The following is a 26156-nucleotide window of genomic DNA, read 5'->3' as shown; positions in this document are numbered from 1 at the left end:
GACTGATTTTGCCAACTTGCGCTGCTAATTCCTATGTTCCCATGTAAATGTGAAGAGCAAATGTTATGTAGCCATACTTCTGGTGTAGTCAGAACACTTCAGGCTTTGTTAGGAATGAAAAGGCATTTATTGATGGAGACAAGCGAGGTACAGGCGTTTGTTGGCCAACTATAGGCTGATTAGCCGAAAAACTGTTTTAGAGAAAATGTTTGGAATTTGCTACCGCAGAAAGTAGTTGAGGCCAAAACACAATGTTTTCAAGAAGGAGTTAAATGTAGCACTTGGGGCGAAGGGGATCAAAGGATGAGGCGGGCGGGGGGGGGAGAAGGCAGGATCAAGCTGTTGAGTTGCATGATCAGCCATGATCACAATGAATGGTGGAGCAGGCTCGAAGGGCTGAATGGTCTTCTTCTGCTCCTATTTTCTTGCTTTCTGTGTTGGAGCCTTTATAAAAGATGTTATAACACGATACTTCGATAATCTCAATGTAATCAGGCATGGTTTTGTGAAATGGAAATCACGTTTAACCAACTTATTGGGGTTCTTTGAGGAAGCAGAATGTCCCAACTACGTTAGGGGTTGTGGATTTTAACCAAAAGAAAAAGATGCGGTTTGCTTGCGTAGATTCAAAGTAACACACAACAGGTTTATTGAAAGAGATGTTCTCTGCACAGAACGGAAAATGAAACTAAGACAGAAGCCTATGAAACACCCTAATGACCTCATGATCAATTCATCTGATCTGCTCGGAAAGCAAGCATGCAACCACTTAAATATATAACTGGAAGCAACATGTGCTGTGGATAAAGGGGAATGGGTGGATGTACTGTATTTGATTTCCAAAGTGCCACATCAAAGGTTATTTTGGAAAATAAAAGTTCATGGTGTAGGGGTAACATATTGTTTGAAGTTTATTTATTATTGTCACAAGTAGTCTTACATTAACATTGCAATGAAGTTACAGTGAGAATCCCCTAGTCTCCACACTCTGGTGCCTGTTCAGGTACACTGAGGGAGAATTTAGCATGGCCAATGCACCCTAACCAGCATGTCTTTTGGACTGTGGGATGAAACCAGAGCACCCGGAGGAAATCTACGCAGACACAAGGCGAACGTGTGGACTCTGCACAGACAGTGACCCAAGCCAGGAATTGAACCCAGGTCCCTGGCGCTGTGAAGCAGCAGTGCTAACCACTGTGCCACCCATATGGCATGGATAGGAGATTGGCTAGCTAATAGGAAATAAAGTTAGCATAAATGGATATTTTTCTGGTTGGCAGGATGTGGTGAGTGGTGTGCCACAGGGATCAGTGCTGGGACCTCAACTGTTTATAATTTATATAAATGACCGGATGAAGGGATTGAATGTATTTTTGCTGAATTTGCTGATGACAAAAAGAAAGGTAGCAAAGTTGTGAAGAAGACACAAAGAGGCTACAAAAAGATATAGATAGGTTCACTGCGAGGACAAAGATCTGGAAAATGAAGGGAAAATGTGAAATTGTCCATTTTGGCTGGAAGAATAACAAAGTTCATTATCTAAATGGTGAGAGATTGTAGAACTCTGAGATGCAGAGGGATCTGGGTGTCCTACTGCATGAATCACAAAAGACTAATATACAGGTACAACAAGTAATTAGGAAAGCTAATAGAATGTTGTTGTTTATTGTGAGGGGAATTGAATACAAATGTAGGGAGGTTATGTCTCATTCGTACAGGGTTTCAGTCAGACCACAGGTAGAGTATTGTGTACAGTACTGGTCTCATTTAAGGAAAGAAGTTAATTGTTGGAAGCAGTTTAGAGAAGGTTTACTACACTAACAAGAGTGGGCAGGTTGTGTTATGAGGAAAGGTTTGACAGGCCATGCTTGTGTCCGCTGGAGTTTAGAAGAGTAAGAGACGGCTTAATTGAAACTTTCAGATCCTGAGGGGGTGTTGACAGGGTGGATGTGGAGAAGATGTTTCCTCTTGTGGGAGAATCTGGAACTAGGGGGGTCACTGTTTAAAAATAAGGGGTCGCTCATTCAAGACGGAGATTAGGAGAATTTTTTCCACTCACGAGGGCGGGGAATATCTGGAACTCTCCTCCTGAAAAGGTGTGGGAGAATTTGAATATTTTACGGCAGAGCGAGATAGATGTTTTATAAGTAAGGGGGTGAAAGGTTATCGGGGTGGGGGGATGCAGATTTGAGGTTAATGTCAATCAGCCATGATCTTACTAAATGGCGGAGCAGGCTTGAGGGGCCGAACGGTCTACTCCTGCTCCTAGTTCATATGTTTGTAATTAATGAGCATGAATCATTTGGCTTCAATAACCAGTTCCATGGCATTGGCTCGAATCAGACTCTTGCTTCTCCTCTGTAGCCGGCCGCTTTGATGTGGTTGAGAGATTTCTGTGCTCTGATGATCCTTGGACAATGCTGTCAGGAGCTACCTGCTCCTGGGAGGCCCACTGATGTCAAGATTGTGGGGATACTGAACAAAGTGCGGTCCAAACGCCCTCACTGCCAAAACAGACGACAATCCGACTGGCTGTCCGGGATGGAAAAGATGGCTCCAGTGGTACCATGCACCTGGCCATTTGTACTTTGACACCTCACTGAAATCCTTCCATATCGTGTGGACCAATGACGCCATCACAAGGCCCTCACATTAAAGTCAAATCACAGTCAGGGTCCATTTGCCAAGTGCTGTGGTGTTGGAGGACCGGCAATCAGGTCAGGGCTGTGAATCTGGGAGTTCCTGATCAAGAATCTGCACAGGCATGAAGGCGTTTGGACACACATGTTGAGACCGGAGTGCCAAGTCCTGGAGAACATTCACATTTAGGCTGATAAGTGACAAGTAGCATTTGTGCCACACACGTGCCACGCAAGAGACAATCTAATCGTCTCCCCTTGACATTCAATGTCATTATCCATGGGAACACCACCAGCAGGTTCCCCTCCTGGGAGCACCACTATCTGGAGGTTCCCCTCCAGGGAACACCACTATCTGGAGGTTCCCCTCCAAGCCACTCACCATTCTGACTTGGAAATATATCGCCATTCCTTCACTGTCACTGGGTCAAAATCCTGGAACTCCCTCCCTGACAGTGGGTGTACCTACACCACACAGACTACAGCAGTTCAAGGCGGCAGCTCACCACCACCCTCTCGAGGGCAATGAACAAAAAAAAAAATAGTATTTTACATCCTGCTCTTTAGTTTCCTTGGGAACTCCTGTCCGTATGGGCATAGAGTTATTCAAAATTGTGAGGGATCGGGACAGAGTGGATAGGGAGAACTGTGCCACTCGTGAAAGGGTCAAGATTGAGAGGGAACTGATTTAAAATAATTAGTAAAGGAAGCAATAGTGATCTGAAGAAAAATATTCTCATGCAGTGAGCAGTTAGGGTGTGGAATTCACTGCCCGACAGCTGGAGGCAGGTTCAATAGAAGCATTCAAGATGGAGTTAAACTGATTGGAAAAGGAAGATGTGCAGGGTTATGGGGAAAAGTAGGGGGAGTGGAAGTTGGCGAGTTGCTCCTTTGGAGGGCCAGTGCAAACATGATGGGTCAAAGGGTCTCCTTCTGCATCGTAAAAATTCTGTGATTTAATCTTTCTTGCAACAACAATGCAACTTTCTATTGGCAGACTCCCTCAGGTGCGGTGATAACTAATCACACTGATTGCAAACTCCTCAACCCCAACCGGCTGAAGGTCAAATCAAGGCAAGTGCCACTTCTGAATAGAAAGATGATGTACAAGTTAGTGTTCCATCTGAAGAACTACAACAAGTCGCTGATGCCAATGAGCGCCTCAGACTTGTCCGGAACACCAGGAAGACGAAAGTCCTCCATCAACTCTCACGAACTGTATCAAACCCATGCCTTCAATTGAGATTCATAATAAAATGTTAAAACATTCCTCAGTTCCCGTATCTTGGGAGTTGTCTATCTCAAAAAGCTGACATTGACGAAGAGATACATCACTGATGTCAATTCACAAACTCGGCCAATGGTAACCTACGATATCAGACCTGACACTGAACTCAGTCTATTGGGTAGTGGTTCTCCCCATGTTTCCTTATGGTGCAGGAGCCTGCACATTACAGCCACAGAGCATCCTGTCTTTGCAGGATCTTGCAAATTGAGCGAGAGGACAAAAGAACAAAGATAACTTCTCCCAAGATACAAACATGCCAAATACAGAAGGCAAGAAAATCTCCCATCAGCTGAGATGGATGAGAATGTTATCAGAATGCCCGACTCAATACTACCCAGAGACCTGGTTTATACTTACAGAACACCGCGGATCTTTTGCGATCTGCAATTAGAAGCAAGTGAAAGATGGAAAATCAATGCCCAATGAGGACATCTAAACATCGCTGACCTACAACACTTACAGGATGGATGTCAATGAAAAGTGCGTGGTCTTCCTCATTTGGATTTAATCCATCAACAGCCTCCCATAGGACAGGGTCAGCGTTGTAAAAGTGCGGATGAGAGATAAAAACTTGAGAATCTGAAAAACAGACGAAATAACCAGAAGTCCCAGTTATACAGAGTGTGTGAAGCTATTCAATGAATAAAAGCTGGTGACTGAAGCAGAGACCATTGCAAGTGTTAACAGGTTAAAAAGATTGCAAAAGATAATGGGTGAAGCAGACCGGAAAAACAAATAGAATTGTTCCGATCAGTAACATTCAGAGATACAAGTGCCAGGCAATGGGCATCAGCAAGAAGAGAGTGTGACCATTGCTGAACCATCAACATTCGGGGGACAGGGGCGTCTCCACTGAGACACAGAAGACAGCTCATCACCAGCTCTCAAGGGCAATTAGGGATGGACAATAAATTCTGGTCTAGCCAGTGAAGTCCACATCCCTTGAATTAATAAGGAAACTGAACTGGACTAGCCATATAAATACTGTGGCTGCAAGAACAGGTTAGAGACTGGAAATCCCGCGGAGAGTAACTCATCTCCTGACTTGCCGAAGCCTATCCACCATCTATAAGGCACAAGTCAGGAGTGTGATGGAATACTCGCCACTTGCCTGGACGAGTGCACTCCAACAACACTCAAGAAGCTCAACACCATCCAGGACAAAGCAGCCCACTTGATTGACACCCCATTCATAAACATTCACTCCCCCCACCACCAACGCACAGTAGCAGCCGTGTGTACTATCTACAAGATGCACTGCAGCAACTCACCAGGGTCCCTTGGGCAGCAACTGCCAAGCGCATGACTTCTACCACCTAGAAGAATAAGGGTAGCAGATAGCTGGGAACACCACCACCTGAGGTTCCCCTCCAAGCCACTCATCATCCTGACTTTCAAAAATATCGCCGTTCCTTCACTGTCACTGGGTCAAAATCCTGGAACTCTCTCCCTAACAGCACTATGGGTCTACCTACACCACATGGGCTGCAGCGGTTCAAGAAGGCAGCTCACTATCACCTTCTCAAGGGCAATTAGGGAAGGGCAATTAATGTTGGTCTGCCCAGTGACGCCCACATCCCATAAATAGACAATAAAAAAAAATGACATCTCACTTCAAAATGTAAGTCATTGAAAATAAAGCACTTTGAGATCTCAGGAAGACCAATATATCCAAACCTTTATTTTTATGTCATGTGCAAAGAGGCTTATATACTCACTGTGTCTGCACGTGCTTACGTTCAGCACTCCGGACTGTCTGCATGGACAGAAGCCTTCATTGGGGGGATACACTGTCCCATTCGCAAACATCGTCTTTGGAGCAACGTATCGGTAAGAAGGTATATCAAAAGTCCAACCAGATCTCTGATAAACTAGTTCCAAAGTTCTGTTTATGAAAAAGAAAATTCAATAACTTTGCGACTAAATTTCCTTTACACTCAGGAAATGGCCCTTTGCAAACTCTCAACACAATCAAAGCAAAGTGAATAGAAAGACCCAACATAAACATTCAGTCCATCAGATCTTCACCAGTGATTTTATCCAACTGATCCGCAAAGGGAAATCCCATCTTTCTCACGCACCATCTAATTCTGCGCATGTCCAGCACTGTTCAACTTATAAAACATGTAGGATATAAGGAATAGTAGGAGGGTCCTAACCCTATCATTAGCCTGAGTTCATAACCCTAACTCTGAACCATAACCCTAACCCTGAACCATAATCCTAACCCAAATGCACAGCCCTAGCCCCTCAAGTCTGCTCCAATATTCAATAGAAATGTAACTGTTCTTTACCTCTTTTCCACTTTCTCATCCATATTTCTTGATGCCGTGAGACCAAAAATCTGTTTTTTCCACCTTAAATATATTCAGTGGTGGACCATCCATTGCCCCTCCAGGGTAGAGAATTCCAAAGATTCACAACCCTGTGAATAAATAAATTTCTCCTAATCTCAGTCCTAGATGATTGAGTTGAAAATGTGACCCTTTGTTCTAGATTCCCCAGCCACACAAGTCTGTCTCTCAGTGTCTACTGCATCGAGCTCCTTCAGAATCTCGCATATTTGAAATGTGATCACTTCTCATTCTTCTAGCTTCCAGAGAATATAAATCCAGTTTTCTCAGCCTCTCACAGGAACAGAGGAATTAGGAATGAGAGTGGGCCATTCAGCCCTTCTAGCCCACTCCGCTATTCTATATGATCACAGCTGATTTCCATCTCATCCTAACTCCAATTCCCTGCTTTTTTCCCAAAGCTCTTTATCCCGCTTCAATCAAATATTTATCCATCTCTTTCTGGAATCCATTGATTGATTCTGCATCCACTGCACTCTGGGGCAGTGAGTTCCATAGATTCACATAGATTCTCTGTGAGAAGTAGCTTCTCCTTATCTCTGTCTTGAACCTCTCCGCTCTTACGCTACAACTTTGACCTCTTGTCCTGGACTGTTCTAGAAGGGGGAACATTTGGTTAATATTTACTTTATTAATCCTGTTGAGTATTTTATATACCTCAATCAAATCCCCCCTCATTCTTCTGTACTCCAGCGAGTCCAAACCCAAGCTACTCAACCGCTCCTCATACACCAGTCCCTTCAAACCTGGAATCAATCTAGTGAAGCTCTTCTGAACCGCGTCCAGTGCCACCACATCCGTCCTCAAAGAAGGTGACCAGAACTGAACACAATATTCCAAGTGTGGTCTCACCAATGCCTTATACAATTGTAACAACACTTCTCTACTTGTAAACTCTAGACCCTTTGCAATAAATGCCAAGATTCCATTTGCCTTCCTTATCACATTCTGCACCTGCATACCCACTTTCTGAGACTCACGCACAAGGACACCCAGATCCCTCTGCACAGACGCCTTATGAATCTGTTTCCCATTTAAATAGTAATTTGCCCTTTTATTTTTCCGGCCAAAATGGATAACCTTGCATTTATCCACATTAAACTCCATTTGCCAGATTCTGGCCCATTCCCCTAGCCTGTCAATATCCATTTGTAAACTTTTTATCTCCTCATCACAGCCTGCTTTCCCATCTATTTTTGTGTCGTCAGCAAATTTCGCTCTGTTACCCTATGTCCCTGCTTGTAGATAATTGATAGAGATTGTAAATAGTTGTGGTCTGAGAACTGAACCTTGCGAGACCCCACTAGTTACAGATCGCCAACTGGAGAAGGACCCATTTATCCCAACCCTCTGCTTTCTATCAGTCAGCCAATCCTCAATTCAAGCCATTACTCTACCCCGAACCCCTTGGGATCTAACCTTCTGGATCAGTCTCTTGTGTGTCACCTTATCAAATGCCTTCTGGAAGTCCGCATAGACCACATCCACAGGATCCCCGTTATCTACCTTGCTGGTTACACCCTGAAAGAACTCTGGTAGGTTTGTCAAACAAAACTTGCCCTTCACAAAACCGTGCTGACGCTGGTGAATTGAGTTTTGCTTTTCCAGATGCTCCGTCACCTCCTCGTTAATGATTGACTCCAGCAACTTTCCCACCACAGAGGGCAAGCTGACTGGTCTGTAGTTTCCAACTTTTCTCTGTCTCCTTTCTTGAATAAGGGCGTCACATTAGCATGTTTCTAGTCCACCGGTACCTCTCCGGAATCCAGGGAATTTTGGAATATGATAACTAATGCATCCACTATCTCTGCTGTCACCTCCTTTAACACCCTAGGGTGGAGGCCATCAGGTCCCAGGGACTTATCTACTTTTAAACGCTTCAGTTTACTGAGTACCTTCTCCCTGGTTTAAGTCATCCCAGGAACCAGTCCAGTAAACCTTGCTGTACAACCTCCAAAGTAACTATATCCTACCTTAGATGTGAACAGTACGCACAGTACTCCTGGGTGGTCACAAAGCCTTACACTAGCTTTGCTTATTCTTCTACTCCAAACCCTTTGCAATAAAGTCCAGCATGCAATTTGCTTCCTAATCTCTTGCTGTAGCTGCACAGTAACTTTTGTGTTTCATTACAGGTACACACAAGTCTTACTGACCATCAACACTTCCTACAGCAGTATGTGTCCAGTCCAACAAGAAAGGATGCACTGTTAGACCTGGTTCTTGGAAATGAGGTGGGCTGCGTAAATCAAGTGTCAGTGGAAGAACATTGAGGAGACCATGATCATTGTTTTTAAGTTTTAGGATGATGATAGTAAAGGAGGATAGGCAATCAAGAGTAAAAATAATTAATTGAAGGAAGAGCCAATTTTAATGGGACAACATTGGAGCTACTTAAGCTGGAACTAAAGGTTGGTGGGAAAAACTGTAGCTGATCAATGAGCTATCTTCAATACAGAAATGGTCTGGACAGTCATGGTATATCTGGAAAGGTAGGGCAAACAAATCCAGAGCTCCCTGGATGAAAAAAAGAGATGGAAATTCAGATAAGGCAGCTCAACATTCCTCGGGTGGATGGAGCTATTACAAAGTGGCATAACTCTTGGGTTCATGGTGGGAGATATAGAAAGGATGTCCGAGGTAGGTTCTTTACTCAGAGTAGTTGGGGTGTGGAATGGGCTGCCTGCAGGGATAGTGGAGTCAGACACTTTAGGAACATTTAAGCAGTTATTGGATAGGCACATGGAGCGCACCAGGATGATAGGGAGTGGGATAGCTTGATCTTGGTTTCAGATAAAGCTCGGCACAACATCATGGGCCGAAGGGCCTGTTCTGTGCTGTACTGTTCTAAGTCTAAGTCTAAATAAGGAAGAAAAAGTATGTTTATGCCAGGTGTCAGATAGAAACCAAGAGGAGTACAGAAGGTTCAGAGGGGGGCTGAAAAAACACATTAGAGAAACAAAGAGGGATCATGAGAAAAGACTGGCAGCCAACGTAAAGGAGAGAATCCCACTGTGCCCACACTGCAACTTCCAGCCAACAATGCACAACTGCACTGGAAACTGCACCCAGGTCACAGCCTATCACCATCACCAACAAAAGCTCAAAGTGAGTGTAGCACTCAGCCTTCTTCCTGCCACAGGAACGCTCTTCCTCAATCTCAAAGGGCTTCCAGATGGTTCACATGGAAACAGAAGAAGAAAAAGCAGTGCCAAATAGAGAAATGCATTTGTCCACCTTGAATAAAAGGACTGAGAGTAACAACAACCATACATCGACACAGCCAGGCCTGATTCATCATAAAGGGAAGAATGAACGCAAACCCAAATGCCATCTACAAGATGCACTGCAGGAACTCACTAAGGTTCCTAGGCTTCCAAACCCACAACTTCTACCATCTAGAAGGATAAGAACAGCAGATACTTGGGAACGCCACCACCCAGAGGTTCCCATCCAAGTCACACACACACACAATCTGTTTCTTCAATCAAAATCCTAAAACTCCCTCCCTAACAGCACTGTGGACTGCAGTGGTTCAAGAAGGCAGCTCAACACCACCTTCTCGAGGGCAATTTGGGATGGGCAATGAATGCTGGCCTAGCCACAGCCCACATCCTGTGAAACAACCAATAATATTCCTCAAGTTTCTCCAATATTTCCTCTCCTGAAAATTCTTTTAGGTTTCTCACTTTTTCCCAGGTTGGAAGAATCAATTACTGGGGGGCACAGGTTTAAGGCGCGAGGGGCAAGGTTTAAAGGAGATGTACGAGGCAGAATTTTTACACAGAGTAGTGGGTGCCTGGAACTCGTTGCCGGGGGGAGGTAGTGGAAGCAGATACGGGAGTGACTTTTAAGGGGCATCTTGACAAATACATGAATAGGGTGGGAAAAGAGAGATATGGTCCCTGGAAGGGTAGGGGGTTTTAGTTCAGTCAGGCAGCATGGTCAGTGCAGGCTTGGAGGGCCGAAGGGCCTGTTCCTGTGCTGTAATTTTCTTTGTTCTCTTTATTGTCCCCTTGACTACCCTCTATTCCTGTTACGTAATTCATTTATTCTCTGTGAATTCTCCCCATGCATTGGCGTTAAGAGAGATGACAATTATCACCGAGTGTGAGGTGAGTGTATTGCACATCCATGTATTGAAAGGTGGCAACTTTGCCTCTTGGATCAACATAATTGCAGCACAACAGCAGGAGCGACTCCAAGTGGATAACTAACCCAGAGCTGCGCTTCACCCCACACATCTCCAAACACAAGCATTCTATCGAGCCTGTACTGGTATTGGTTTTAAATCGACCAAATCTTGCCACAAGAAACCTAGACTTGTGCTTTGGATCAGCCAGTAATTGGTTGCTACCTGCAGGTGTCGGGACTGTAAAACGTTAATGAGTCAGATGGATCCATGAAGGGTGGCCACATTTCGCCCGCTGTCCCATTGATCATATTGCACTGTTCAGAATGCCAATAGTTCACCTGGATTTACAAAGAAAGAGATAACATAAACTGGCGTCAAGTACGTGCTGCATCACTATATCTATGTAAAGTGTCTTATCTCAGTGAGAAGATGATTCACCCGAGTTCAATAAACATGACATGTCCCTCAGCCTCATGTGGAAACACCGTTTGGCCAATGCTTCCCTCATTGACCCTCATGGATGACCCACCTAAAAAGACCTGACCTCAAAAATAGCCAGGGTTCAAAGGGCAATTGACAAATTGTTGGCCCAACATTGCAATGACTGCTCAAGCAACATCGTTCGAATCATTAAACATTGAATGTTCTGGCTAAAGGTCATTGACCTTAACCTTAACACAGTTGCTCTCTTCACAGATACTACCTAATCTGATGGATTTGAATATTTTCTGTTTTTATTTCATATTTCCACAGTATTTCATTTTTGTATTGAACAGTAATATTTTATTTCATTGCACTTTCAGAACCATAATCAAGTCATAATTGTCAATCGAGTTGTGCGAGGCTCCTTGGGGATGAGTGACCGGAATGTGATAGAATTCTTCATCAATATGGAGAGTGACAGAGTTAATTCTGAGGCAAGGATCCGGGATCTAAATAAAGGAAACTACGATGGTATGAGGCGTGAATCGGCTATGATGGATTGGGGAACATAACTTAAAGGTTACCTAAAGTATTATCTCCAAATTTACAGACGATACAAAGTTGGGTGGGAGGGTGAGCAGTGAGGAGGATGCAGAGATGCTACAGTGTGATTTGGACAGGCTGAGTGTGTGGGCATCGGCATGGCAGGTGGAATATAATGTGGATAAATGTGAGGTTATTCACTTTGGTAGCAATAATAGGAAAGTAGATTATCTGAACGGCTAAAGATTGAGAGGGGGGTGTGCACCAGTTGCTGAAAGTAAGCGTGTGGGTGCAGCAGGCAGTAAAAAACTCAAATGGTATGTTGGCCTTCATTGCGAGAGGATTCGAACACAGGAGCAGGGATGTCTTGCTGTTATATATACAGGTTCTTGGAGTAGTGTGCGCAGTTTTGGTCTCCTAATCTGAGGAGGGATGCCCTTGCTATGGGGGGAGTGCAGAGAAGGCTTACTAGGCTGATTCCTGGGATGGTAGGACTGATGTAAGGGGAGAGACTGAGTCGGTTAGGATTGTATTCGCTGGAGTTTAGAAGAGTGAGAGGGGATCTCACAGAAATTTATAAAATTCTAACAGGACTAGACAGAGTAGATGCAGAATGTGCCAGATGGTGGGGGTGTCCTGAACCAGGGGTCATAGTCTAAGATACGGGTAACAATTTAGGACAGAGGAGAACCGTAGAATTTTTACAGTGCAGAAGGAGGCCATTCGGCCCATCAAGTTTGCACCGACTCTCCGAAAGAGCATCCCACTCAGGCCCTCCCCTCTCTCTCCTTTCTCCTCTTCCATCTCCCATATTGAGGCAAGGTAACCAAAGGCTTGGCCAAAGAAATCGGTTTTAAGGAATCACTTAAGGCAGGAAAGCAAGGGAGAGATGGAGAGATTTGTGAAAGGGAGTACATGGGTGGGAACAACATTGTGCCAAGGCAGGTAAAGGCACAGCCAGCAATGTGGGATGATTCTAACTGGGGATGTGCGAGTGGCCAGATTAGAAGAGACTCGATATCTCAGAGGGTTGTGGCAGTGGAGAGACTTGATATCTTGGAGGGTTGTGGCAGTGGAGTTTAACAGAGGTGGGAAAGGATGAGACCAGGGAGGGTTTTGAAAACCCAAGGAGGAGAATTCTTTCAATCAAGATGCTATTTAACTGAGAACTGGGAAGACAGTGGTAATCGATGAATAGGCTTTGGTGCAATTTAGCAGACAGATAGCAGAGTTTTATTTGAGCTAGAGTGTGCCAGGGGAACATTGAAATAGTCAAGACTGTTAACTGAACGTGGACTTGACCGGAAAGGCTGACAATTATTTATAACTCTTGACATGAGCAAAGTTTTCACGTTTCATCACAATTTAACAGAGTGATGATTATTTTTATTGGAACCAGCTTTGCTTCAGAACAAATTTAATGTTTTGGGCCGGAGATGTGAGAGATTCAAGGAAAAACGTTTTATTTGGTAAGTGCCAGCGGCTTGAAACGCCCTGCCAAGTTGATGAAGTATTTCAAAAGGAAATTGGATGGGTGCGTGAGGGAAATAAACTTGAAGGAATGGATTAACTTGATTTAGGAAGAGTGGACATGGACTAAATAGGGCCAAATGGCCTCTTTCTGTGATGAAATAATCCAAGATCAGTGCAAGTTCTGAAGCAGTTGGATTTCAGCCATAATTTCCATTATTTAATTGAGCTGCCCGCACCTCAAACATTCATCCCTTCATCACTGGGTGCAGAATGTACTCTCTGCAAGACTCCTGCAACCTCTACCATCCAGAATGACAAGAGCAGCAGATGCATGGGAACATCAACTGCTGCAAGTTTGCCTCCAAGTCACCCAACGTTCTGAATGGGAATATATCGGTGCTCCTTCGAGTCAAAATCCTGGAACTCCCTCCCCCCTAACAGCACGGCGGGTGTACCTACACCACACAGACTGCAGCGGTTCCAGGCGGCAGCTCACCATCACTTTCTCAAAGGTAATTAGGGATGGGCCGTAAATGTTGGTCTTGCCAATAACTCCCACACTCTGACCATCAATAGAAACACATTTAATCTGGGATATTTAATCTGGGATATTTAATCTGGGATATTTAATCTGGGATATTTAATCTGGGATATTTCAGCCATAATTTCCATTATTTAATTCTGGGGCAGGGGCAGTTCATTTTAAATTATATCACTTACAATAAACTTGCTAATCTTAATGAGCAGATAGGAGAGCCCATTTCTTTGTTATTTTACCAAGTGAACATTTTAAAGCAAATTCTTCCATTCTATCTCACGCAGAGAGAAACATATCCTGTGCTTCTTCTGGGCTAATTTATTTGTTTTGAACATTTCTCGGCAACTTCTAATGGCAAAGCCAACATTTCACCTTAGCACCCAGCTTCAACTGGCAGAAGGACATGTTAGTAGAGTGGTGTAAAAGGCAGATGGGACACCTGCCTTTATCAATCGAGGTATAGATTACAAAAGCAGGGAAATCATGTTGGAGTTTATAGAACTTTGGTGAGGCCACAGCTAGAGCACTGTGTGCAGTTCTGGTTGCCACATCATTGGATGAGTGTGAACGTACTGGAAGAGGTTGCAGAGGAGATTCACCAGGATGTTGCCTGGGACGGAACATTTAAATTAGAGAGAGGTTGTATAGACTGGGTTGTTTTCTCTGGAACAGAGTAGACTGAGGGGCGACCAGATCAAGGTGTACAAGATTATGAGGGGCATGGACAGGATGGGTAGGGAGCAACTGTTCCCCTTAGTTGAAGGGTCAGTCACAAGGGACACAAGTTAAAAGTGAAGGATGCGAGGTTTAGGGGGGGATTTGAGGAAAAGCTTTTTTACTCAGAGGGTGGTGAGGGTCTGGAATGCACTGCCTGGGAGGGTGGTGGAAGCGGGTTGCCTCACATCCTTTAAAAAGTACCTGGATGAGTACTTGGCACATCGCAACATTCAAGGCTATGGGCCAAGTGGGATTAGATGGGCAGGTCAGAGCCTTTCGTGCAGCGGTGGAGATTCGTTGGGCTGAAGGGCCTCTTCTGCACCGTAGGATTCTGTGATTCACTCCAAGTCTACACTGTGCATTCTCCTGGTTGAAATGCAACCAATTATTCAAATTCTCACTTTTCCTTTTGCGTGTTCCCAGAAAGTGGGAGGGAAACGCATTTTTGTCACTTTCCCAACAACGGGATTGGCCAAATAGACTTCCAAAGTGACACCGTTTCCTCCTAAGAGATCAGTCTCAGTCCCAGTGTAACCAGTGAGAAACAAGCTTCGAGTGTTTACAAGGATAAGAATTGTATCATTGACATCCAATGACCCCAGCCTCGGTTACTAAAGTCCATGAGTTTTTTAAAACCCAGATTCAATGCTCGAAAACAATTTTCCCAAAACAAAACAATTCCTGCAACTTGACATTTGCAATGTATGTCCTGGAGGGGAGTTAAAGCAAGTCAAATGGACAGACCACCCTCTGAGTAAAACTAACCAACTGGAATCATCTCAATCTCAAAAATAACTCTTCCTCTGAAGCAAAAGATTTTGAGGAACACCTTTAAAAAGGCACTTACTTTATTGGAAAGTGTTTTAAGGCTAATGTGACTAAATAGAAAGCCGATTGAAAAGACAAATGTCTTTAGTCAACAATGATAAAAACTTAGCCCGAGCAAATAACAATTCCTAACTCACAAACCTCTTTAATACCATTCCAGTTGTCTACAAGATGAACTTTAGTAATATTATCGACTCCTGTATAAACCGTGAATAACCCAGTATTTGAGTTGTTCATCTGAAAAGAAATAGGAAAGTCAGCATCAACTACAACTTTCTTACAATACAAAGATCTACAATTATGTTGTTCCGGGCTTCATGGCGGAACTTACAAATTGCAACATAAAAAGCTTGTTCAGTTCAGCCAGTTCATGCTGAGGTCCCATCTTCAATCCCAGCAATAATCCTCTTCCAAAGGTCTCATTTGACCAACCTTGTTGAATTATTTGAAGTACTATCAAAAGGAGCAGATAATGGCATTGCAGGGACATGTGTTTTGGTTTTGGGTTTAGTTATATGATTTATCAGAGGCAGATAGACAGAGAGCTATCAGAAACCAAGGGTGTCTCCTGATTTGGAGTCATGAAGCAAGAAAGCAGTGAGGTCCATGCTTGAGCTACCAGTGTCCACAATCACGAGGCGTTGAAGAGTTAGAGGGTTCACCAACCAAATTATAGTGGAAGGACCCAAAAAATGTCAGAGAATAGGACAGCTGTGCCACTGCCTGGCTTGGTTCCAAAGTGAAAAAACACTCAACATCCTGGAAATGTAGGAGAACTCTTTGGTGGAATTAAAAGCAGACCAGGTAGTGTGCTGTTGAGATTTTCTGGTGTAAAATATAAATGTTTGCAAAAAATACAGCTGAATTTTCCTGCAATTTGGCAGACTGTGAAAGAAGGCGGGAAAATTGCTGTTTAGCCAGTTGGCAAGTGGGAAAATTGCCGTTTAGCCAGTTGGCAAGCGGGAAAATTGCCGTTTAGCCAGCTGGCAGGTGGGTTTTCATAGAAAATCATAGAAAAATCATAGAAACCCTACAGTACAGAAAGAGGGCATTCAGCCCATCGAGTCTGCACCGAACACAATCCCACCCAGGCCCTACCCCCATATCCCTGTACATTTACCCACTAATCCACGCATCTCAGGACACTAAGGGCAATTTTTAGCATGGCCAATCAACCTAACCTGCACATCTTTGGACTGTGGGAGGAAACCGGAGCACCTGGAGGAAACCCACGCAGACACGAGGAGAACGTGCAAACTCCACACAGACAGTGAGCCAAGCCGGGAATCGAACCCAGGTCCCTGGAGCTGTGAAGCAGCAGTGCTAACCACTGTGCTACCGTGCCGTAGTTTTAGGTTCGCTAAGAAGCAGGTTCTCCATGAGGCCACGGCTTTTATCCTGCTTCCATGGGTGGCCTCTGATTCCTCCATCCTATTGCCGGTAGTGTGTGCATTGGCAGCGCTGCTCAGACACTTCAAGGTCCAAAGCAGAGGACGGCTGATGAGCAGTCTGCCCCTAGATTCTCAGAGACCTCCCTCACCAGGCTTTTGTAGCAATGTTGAGAGGTCCTCTACCCACAAACAAGGAGGATACCAGCGAGCAAGGAGACAAACCCAGCATGGGAGGCAGTGGCAGGTATGAACATAGAACATAGAACATAGAAAGCCACAGCACAAACAGGCCCTTCGGCCCACAAGTTGCGCCGATCACATCCCCACCTCTAGGCCTATCTATAGCCCTCAATCCCATTAAATCCCATGTACTCATCCAGAAGTCTCTTAAAAGACCCCAACGAGTTTGCCTCCACCACCACCGACGTCAGCCGATTCCACTCACCCACCACCCTCTGAGTGAAAAACTTACCCCTGACATCCCCCCTGTACCTACCCCCCAGCACCTTAAACCTGTGTCCTCTCGTAGCAACCATTTCAGCCCTTGGAAATAGCCTCTGAGAGTCCACCCTATCCAGACCCCTCAACATCTTGTAAACCTCTATCAGGTCACCTCTCATCCTTCGTCTCTCCAGGGAGAGACGAAGGATGAGTGCTCGGTGCCAACTCCCTGCAGAGGAGGACAGGCATCCAAAGAATGAATGGCCTTCTCCGTTTTGCCCGAAAATCACTCTTCCCATCACTCTCAACTCTCACACTCACCCATTACACATCCACTAGGATCTCACTCATGGTGCGGCATTTGACAAGGTGCCGCACCAAAGACTGCCACATAAGATAAAGGTGCACAGGTGCTAGTCAGAGTAGAAATGAGAGGATATATCAGATAAAATCACCGGATAAAACTGTCTCTAAATTTATTCATTCATGGGACATGGGCGTCGCTGGCTGGCCTGCATTTATTGCCCATCCCCCATTGCCCTTGAGAAGGTGGTGGTGAGCTGCCTCTTGAATCGCTGCAGTCCATGTTCTGTGGGTTGATCCACGATGCCGTTAGGGAGGGAATTCCAGGATTTTGACCAAGTGACTGTGGAGGAACGGCGATAAATTTCCAAGTCAGGATGGTGAGTGGCTTGGAGGGGAATTGTAGGTGGTGGTGTTCCCATTTATCTGCTGCCCTTGGTCTTCTAGATGGAAGTTGTCATGGGTTTGGAAGGTGCTGTCTAAGGATCTTTAGTGAATTGCTCCAGTGCATCTTGTAGATAGTACACTCTGCTGCTACTGAGTGTCAGTGGTGGAGGGAGTGAATGTTTGTAGATGTGGTGCCAACCAAGCGGGCTGCTTTGTCCTGGATGGTGTCGAGCTTCTTGAGTATTGTTGGAGCTGTACCCATCCAGGCAAGTGGGGAGTATTCCATCACACTCCTGACTTGTTCCTTGTAGATGGTGGGTAGGTTCTGGGGAGTCAGGAGGTGAGTTACAGGTGGATAGGGTCGTAAAGAGTGCCTTTGGTACATTGGCCTTTATAAATCGGAGTATCGAGTATAAAAGTTGCAGTGTTATGGTAAGGTTACATAGGCATTGGTGAGGCCGAATTTAGAGTATTGTGTACAGTTTTGGTCACCTAGTTACAGGAAGGATGTAAATAAGGTTGAAAGAGTGCAGAGAAGGTTCACAAGGATGTTGCCGGGACTTGAAAAGCTGAGTTACAGAGAGAGATTGAATAGGTTAGGTCTTTATTCCCTGGAGCGTAGAAGATTGAGGGGAGGTTTGATAGAGGTGTATAAGATTTTGATGGGTATAGATAGAGTGAATGCAAGCAGACTTTTTCCGCTGAGGCTAGGGGAGAAAAAAAACAGAGGGCATGGGTTAAGGGTGAAAGGAGAAAAGTTTAAAGGGAATATTAGGGGGGGCTTCTTCACGCAGAGAGTGGTGGGAGTGTGGAATGAGCTGCCGGATAAAGTGGTAAATGCGGGGTCACTTTTAACATTGAAGAAAAACTTGGACGGGTTCATGGATGAGAGGGGTGTGGAGGGATATGGTCCAAGTGCAGGTCAGTGGGACTAGGCAAAAAATGGTTCGGCACAGACAAGAAGGGCCAAAAGGCCTGTTTCTGAGCTGTAATTTTCTATGGTTCTAAATACATGACTGAGGAGATGGTGTCAGAGGGAAGGTTTCAGATTCCTGGGGCATTGGGACCGGTTCTGGGGGAGGTGGGACCTGTACACATCGGACGGCTTACACCTGGGCAGGACTGGGACTGATGTCCTAGGGGGAGTGTTTGCTAGAGCGGTTGGGGAAGGTTTAAATTAATATGCCAGGGGGATGGGAACCTATGTAAGGAGTCAGAGAAGGAGGGAGCAAGGACAAAATGTGGGGAGAAGGTTCCAACTACATCAAAAATCAGGAAAAAAGTTAAAAGGAAGGAGAACGCAGGAGATGTTATTAATGGAAGTGTTAGAATTCAAAAAGAAAGTACAAAAACTAGCATAAGGGCACTTTATCTGAATGCTCGTAGAATTCGAAACAAGGTTAATAAGTTGACAGCACAAATCATTGCGAACGAGTATGATTTGGTGGTCATTACAGAGACATGGTTGCAGGATGGTCACGACTGGGAGTTGAATATCCAGGGGTATCAAACTGTTCGGAGGGACCGACAGGAAGGTAAGGGAGGTGGTGTAGCTCTGATATTTAAGGATGACATCAGGGCAGTAGTGAGAGATGATATAGGTTCTATGGAAAAAAAGGTTGAATCCATTTGGGTGGAAATTAGAAATAGTAAGGAGAAAAAGTCACTGATGGGCGTAGTCTATAGGCCACCAAATAATGACATCATGGTGGGGCAAGAAATGAACAAAGAAATAACTGATGCATGTAAAAATGGTACAGCAATTATCATGAGGGATTTTAATCTACATATCAATTGGTCAAACCAGGTCGGTCAAGGCAGCCTTGAGGAGGAATTCATAGAATGTATCTGCGATAGCTTCCTTGAACAGTATATAACGGAACCGACAAGGAAGCAAGCTATCTGAGATCTGGTCCTGTGTAATGACAGTAAGAAGTCTCACAACACCAGGTTAAAGTCCAACAGGTTTATTTGGTAGCAAATACCATAAGCTTTCGGAGCACAGCTCCTTCGTCAGATGGAGTGGATATCTGTTCTCCAACAGTGCACAGACACAGAAATCAAGTTACAGAATACTGATTAGAATGCAAATCTCTACAGCCAGCCAGGTCTTAAATGTACAGACAATGTGGATGGAGGGAGCATTCAACACAGGTTAAAGAGATGTGTATCGTCTCCAGACAGAACAGCTAGTGAGATTCTGCAAGATCAGGGGGAAAGCTGTGGGGGTTACTGATAATGTGACATAAATCCAACATCCCGGTTTAGGCCGTCCTCATGTGTGCGGAACTTGGCCATCAGTTTCTGCTCAGCGACTCTGCGCTGTCGTGTGTCGTGAAGGCCGCCTTGGAGAACGCTTACCTGAAGATCCAAGGCTGAATGCCCGTGACTGCTGAAGTGCTCCCCCACAGGAAGAGAACAGTCTTGCCTGGTGATTGTCGAGCGGTGTTCATTCATCTGTTGTCATAGCGTCTGCATGGTTTCCCCAATGTACCATGCCTCAGGACATCCTTTCTTGCAGCGTATCAGGTAGACAACATTGGCCGAGTTGCAAGAGTAGGTACCGTGTACCTGGTAGATGGTGTTCTCACGTGAGATGATGGCATCCGTGTCGATGATCCGGCACGTCTTGCAGAGGTTGCTGTGGCAGGGTTGTGTGGTGTCGTGGTCACTGTTCTCCTGAAGGCTGGGTAGTTTGCTGCGGACAATGGTCTGTTTGAGGTTGCGTGGTTGTTTGAAGGCAAGAAGTGGGGGTGTGGGGATGGCCTTGGCGAGATGTTCGTCTTCATCAATGACATGTTGAAGGCTCCGGAGGAGATGCTGTAACTTCTCCGCTCCGGGGAAGTACTGGACGACGAAGGGTACTCTGTCCACCGTGTCCCGTGTTTATCTTCTGGAGGAGGTCGGTGCGGGTTTTCGCTGTGGCGCATCGGAACTGTTGATCGATGAGTCGAGCGCCATATCCTGTTCTTATGAGGGCATCTTTCAGCGTCTGGAGGTGTCTGTTGCGATCCTCCTCATCCAAGCAGTTCCTGTGTATTCGGAGGGCTTGTCCATAGGGGATGGCTTCTTTTATGTGTTTAGGGTGGAAGCTGGAGAAGTGGAGCATCATGAGGTTATCCGTGGGCTTGCGGTACAGTGAGGTGCTGAGGTGACCGTCCTTAATGGAGATGCATGTGTCCAAGAATGCAACCGATTCCGGAGAGTAGTCCATGGTGAGTCTGATGGTGGGATGGAACTTGTTGATGTCATCATATAGTTGTTTCAGTGATTGCTCACCATGACTCCAAAGGAAGAAAATGTCATCGATGTATCTAGTGTATAGCATCGGTTGAAGGTCCTGTGCGGTGAAGAAGTCCTCCGAGTCCTCCCTCCTCTCTGAATGCTCCTGTCAGGCACTAATGAAATCTTTCTCTTGTAGCTTCATCAGAGGAGCTGGTATCCACCAGTCACGCACGATTCCACCTCTGAGACTAGCTGAGGGGGTTTCCGGGAAGTGAAGATTGAAAGGACATCACAGCTTTCACCCACACCCTGCACCAGCGCAGAGACGCACACCTCAGTGGGACTTAGTATTAGAGAGACCTCTGGGTCAAAATCTGTGAACACCTGACTCTCTCTGATCCACAGCAACCAGCCAGGCAGGGATAATCCAGGGAGCCGGTACTCATAGCATTGCTGGAGGACAGGAATCTGCTGAATTCCAGTCAAACAACGTGTAGACTCAACCAAGCCTCAAAGCAAAGTTGAGAATGTGAGGAAAGGACGTCAGTGACACTGCTCTGATTGAAAGACAGCATGGAGGACTCTGTCCAAGGAGATAGTGCCGACAGCCTAAGACAACCGGGTCAATACACCAAGCACAGCAGCCACAGTGGAGAGCTTGGTGCTAGAGTTCTGTCCTGTACTGGTGCAGGACATGCACTTGATGGTGCAGGCACATGTGAGCATCCACAAGTGCCAACTCCAGAGATGCGCAGGTTAGGTGGATTGGCCATGGTAAATTGCCCCTTAGTATTTGGGGGATTAGCAGGGTAAATGTGTGGGATTACAAGGATAGGGCCTGGGTGGGATTGTTGCCAGTGCAGGCTCAATGAGCCGAATGGCCTCCTTCTGCACTGTAAGGATTCCACGATTCTATGAGGATGACAGGGATTCTCAATCTCAGTCCACCTATCCCTCTCCCCCAAGGAGAAAGCCAGAGGCCTCAGGCACTGATAGAATAAAACCATAGAATCCTGACAGTGCAGAAGGAGGACATTGAGTCTGCACTGTCTCTCCACCTGGCCACTTTGTCCCCTCCATCCTATCCCTGTAACCCCATACATTCAGCATGGCCAATCCACCCAACCAGCACGTCTTTGGACTGTGGGAGGAAGCCACAGCACCCGGAGGAAATCCACGCAGACACAGGGAGAACATGCAAACTCCACACAGGCGGTGACCCAAGGCCGGAAATGAACCCGGGTCCCTGGCGCTGTGAGGCAGCAGTGCTAACCACTGAGCCGCCCATAGGGAGGGGAGGTGGTGGTGTACAGCCTGGGGCCTTCCATCCTGGTGACTCTGGGAGTGTCCAGCCCAACTAAATTCCCTCCTTCCAGTGTCCGATTCTGCTCTAGCCCCACAGGAACTGCCATATAATAGGAACCCGAAACAAGGCTGAGACCTGGAAGGTTCCGGCCATTTGGAAGACAACCGCCAAGGTCATCACAGACACCAGGGCGTGGCAGAGAGCAGTCTGATTGCATCCCGCTGTGGATCCTGGGGATACACCAAAGCGTGGCAGGGTTAGAAAGGTTAAGGTCCAGTCAGGCAGCATGGGCATTTACATAGGTAGTAATCACCTATGTAAATAAGCACACACTCTGTCAACGCACTCAGTTTCTTGTGCCCTCTCTAAATTTAAGTTTATTAGTGTCACAAGTAGGGTTACATTAACACTGCAATGAAGTTACTGTGATAATCACAGTACCTGCCTATGGTCAAGGATTGGATACAATCCACTAGGATTTCCAAGTGACTTTTGATAAGGCCCTGAGTGAGAGGATGGGTGTGGGGGGCTGGGAAGAAAGAGGCAGGAGATAATAAACAGAGGCTGTAAACCGTACAGCTCCAGGCAATCAACCATGAAAACTAACTCGACAGGTTCCACTGAGGAATAAGAGCAATCTTTGACCAATCCTAAGCTGGTTACAGGATTAGTTTTAATCTTTTCTAGAATGCACAAGGAAAGGTTTAAATCCAAATTAAGTTATGCATTGGACAGGATTTGCCCGGAACACAAACAGTTGCTTATTTTAGATTTATATTCTCCGATTACAAAATACTTACCTCAACAAACAAACCAAACTTTCCTTTAAATGGGATAATGCCGGGAAATATTCTATTGAGGAAGTCAACAAGTGGATCATCATATCCCCACATTATCTCCTTCACAGACTTCGTAATGAATGGAGTCTCATTGAAAGTCTTCAAGGCAGTGCTGAAGATGAGCTTCAAAGCGTAGGGCAAATCTTCCACCATTAAAGCTGCACCCTGCAATTAAATCATAAAAAAGCATCAAACTAAGATGCGACCAGTGTCCCTGGATTAATTTCTTCAGCAGTCTCCAGTTTGGTTTTTGCCACTAGGATAGTTTGATCAGGTCAGTGCAATGATATCAGGTTTCTCCTATCAAATGACAACAGCTCACCATGGGGTTTGCCAGGGTTAAACATTGCAGACCCCATTGCAACCTTCACCCATCATAAGAGTTAAAATGTCAGAGAAATGGTGAAAGTTGCTGCTCTGACAAACATTATCTTAATTTTCCGAGTATGGCACCAAGTAACTCTCATAAAACGGTGTCAATGGTTGTGGTGGGGTGTTCGGAGGAAACCCTCCTTTAGGTGCAGTTATCAGAGGGAGGGAGGGAAACATTGGCCGCTGAAGGTATCACTCCTCAGGCTAGTGTTCTCAACCAGAAGATCTTATGCTGCTGATAGATATTCCTTCTGTCATTATCCAGGAGCATGAGGGTTCCAACGTTGATGTCTATTCACTATTCTGATAATAGAGTAAATATTTAGAACATGACCTAGATAATGTCCAATAATAGGTTAGCCAATGGCAGGTAATATTAGTCCATCTCCAAGTGACACATCCATCAACCATCTGTCAATGACTATCAACATGTTGGATGTCAACATGGATAAGAAGCCAAAGTGATCCAACTATTTCCTCGGGTGGATGGAGCTATTACAAGGGGGCATAACTATAGGGTTCGTGGTGGGAGATACAGGACGGATATCAGAGGTAGGTTCTTTACGCAGAGAGTGGTTGGGGTGTGGAATGGACTGCCTGCAGTGATAGTGGAGTCAGACACTTTAGAAACATTTAAGCGGTTATTGGATCGGCACATGGAGCACACCAGGATGATAGGGAGTGGGATAGCTTGATCTTGGTTTCAGATAAAGCTCGGCACAACATCGTGGGCCGAAGGGCCTGTTCTGTGCTGTACTGTTCTATGTTCTAACAGCATTAACACCGCGTGGGCCAATTGGCCTCCTCCTGAGCTGTAACAATCCTGTGATTTTGTGAAGAGCTAGTCAGAGCTTGGGTTCTCTGGATAAATGGCCCACATCCTGACTCTCCAAAGGCTCATCATCATTGTCAAGCCTCTTGGGCAGGAGTTGAAAGCAACTGGAGGTCGCAGGTTAAAGCCCCACTCCTACTCCACAGTGGCAGCTCAGTGCTGTTGAAAGGCAGGACGGAGGAAGCACTGTGGTGTGGGAGTTGCCATTTTTCAAATCAATCGTCAAACACAGGTCCCATCTGCTGTGTTGAATAGGTACAAGGCATAATATTACATTCAAAGCTGGAGAGCATTTTTCCAAGTGTCCTGACTAACATTTGCCTCTCAAACATCAAAACTGATGACTTTTACAAACTAAATTATTCAGTCTATTTAAACATGATTTCAACGTTAACAGATTCCATTCTTTCTTCAAGAAAATAAAAAAGGTGTTTTTTTTAAAGAAAATAAACTGAGGAAAGTAAATCTCACATTTTCAACACAATCTGAGTAATAGGAATTTTAGAAAAATCATGAATCCCTCAATAGAAACGTTCTTTTGGGTGGAAGAACCTGGGAATTGAAGTGTTGTTTCTACCCAGTTGAGCTTAGAGATTTCCTTCCTCCCCACCATTGCTTTCAGACTTGCTGCGTCAATTTGCAATCTCTCTTCACTCGCACTCTATGGAGTGTATGTTATCCTAATGAGAAAGACTGGGATGTTTCCATCAGCATTTCCTCCTATCGGATTTCTCCTCATGTTTTTGATTCTGAAGGAGGGCATCTATCTCTACCTGGAGAAACAAAGCTTGACCAGGGATAGTCAGCGTGGCTTCGTCAGAGGGAGGTTATACCTAACAAATTTGATTGAATTCTTTGAGGGGACCAGGTGTGTAGACCAAGGGTAGTGCAGTCGATGCAGTTTATATGGATTTCAGCAAAGCCTTTGACAAGGTCCCACATGGGAGACTGGTAAAGAAGGTAAATTCACAAGGGATACAGGGTAATTTGATAAAGTGGATTCAAAATTGGCTCAGTTGTAGGAGACAGAGGGTGATGACAGAAGGCTGCTTTAGTGACTGGAAGCCAGTGTCCAGTGGTGTACCACAGGGATCTGTGTTGGGCCCCCTATTATTTGTCATTTATATAAATGACATTGATGACTATGTGGGGGGTAGGATTAGTAAGTTTGCAGATGACACAAAGATTGGCTGGGTGGTTAACAGTGAGGTGGAGTGTCTTGGGCTACAAGAAGATATAGGCGGAATTGGTCATATGGGCAGATAAGTGGCAGGTGGAATTTAACCCTGAAAAGTGCGAGGTGAGGCACTTTGGAACAAGTAATTTGACAAGAAAGTACTCAATAAATGGTGGGTCACTAGGAAGTTCTGTGGAACAAAGGGATCTTGGCGTGTTTGTCCACAGATCTCAGAAAGTGGAAGGGCGTGATAGTAGGGTGGTGAAAAAGGCATATGGGACACTGCCTTTATCAATCAAGGCACAGATTACAAAAGCAGGGAAGTCATGTTGAAGTCGTATAGAACTTTGGTGAGGCCACAGCTGGAGCACTGTGTGCAGTTCTGGTCACCACATTATCAGAAGGATTCAATTGCACTGGAGGGGGTGCAGAGGAGGTTCACCAGGATGCTGCCTGGGATGGAACATTTAAGTTATGAAGAGAGGTTGGATAGGCTTGGGTTGTTTCCTCTGGAGCAGAGAAGACTGAGGGGTGACCTGATCGAGGTGTACAAGATTATGAGAGACATGGACAGAATGGATAAGGAGCAGCTGTTCCCCTGAGTTGAAGGGTCAGTCACAAGGGGACATAGATTCAAGGTGAGGGGCAGGAGGTTTAGGGGGGATGTGAGGAAAACCTTTTTTACCCAGAGGGTGGTGACGGTCTGGAATGCGTTGCCTGGAAGGGTGGTGGAGGCAGGTTACCTCCTATCCTTAAAAAGTATCCGGATGAGCACTTGGCACATCAGAACATTCAAGGCTATGGGCCTAGTGCTGGCAGATGGGATTAGGTGGGAGTTCAAGTGTTTCTAATGTATCGGTGTGGACTTGATGGGCCGAAGGGCCTCTTCTGCGCTGTATGGTTCTATGATACAAAAAATGACACAAGTCTCCCATATTTTCTTGG

General features: G+C 45.4%; 1 protein-coding gene across 2 annotated transcripts in view; it reads right to left on the bottom strand.

Annotated features, from left to right (window-relative positions):
* scarb1 (scavenger receptor class B, member 1) overlaps positions 1–26156 on the bottom strand; it is a 72539-nt gene that overhangs the window by 19651 nt on the left and 26732 nt on the right. For both annotated transcript variants that reach the window (XM_078227083.1, XM_078227082.1), the window contains exons 4-8: positions 22792–22995; positions 15080–15175; positions 10639–10754; positions 5646–5812; positions 4388–4506 (exon numbers count right to left, since the gene is read on the bottom strand). In XM_078227083.1, the coding sequence (XP_078083209.1) occupies positions 4388–4506; positions 5646–5812; positions 10639–10754; positions 15080–15175; positions 22792–22995 (702 nt within the window). The remainder of the gene's footprint in view (positions 1–4387; positions 4507–5645; positions 5813–10638; positions 10755–15079; positions 15176–22791; positions 22996–26156) is intronic.

This window comes from Mustelus asterias, chromosome 13, assembly GCF_964213995.1.
Source record: "Mustelus asterias chromosome 13, sMusAst1.hap1.1, whole genome shotgun sequence".
Classification (NCBI taxonomy): Eukaryota; Metazoa; Chordata; class Chondrichthyes; order Carcharhiniformes; family Triakidae; genus Mustelus; species Mustelus asterias.
This window is presented reverse-complemented; position numbering and strand designations above follow the sequence as displayed.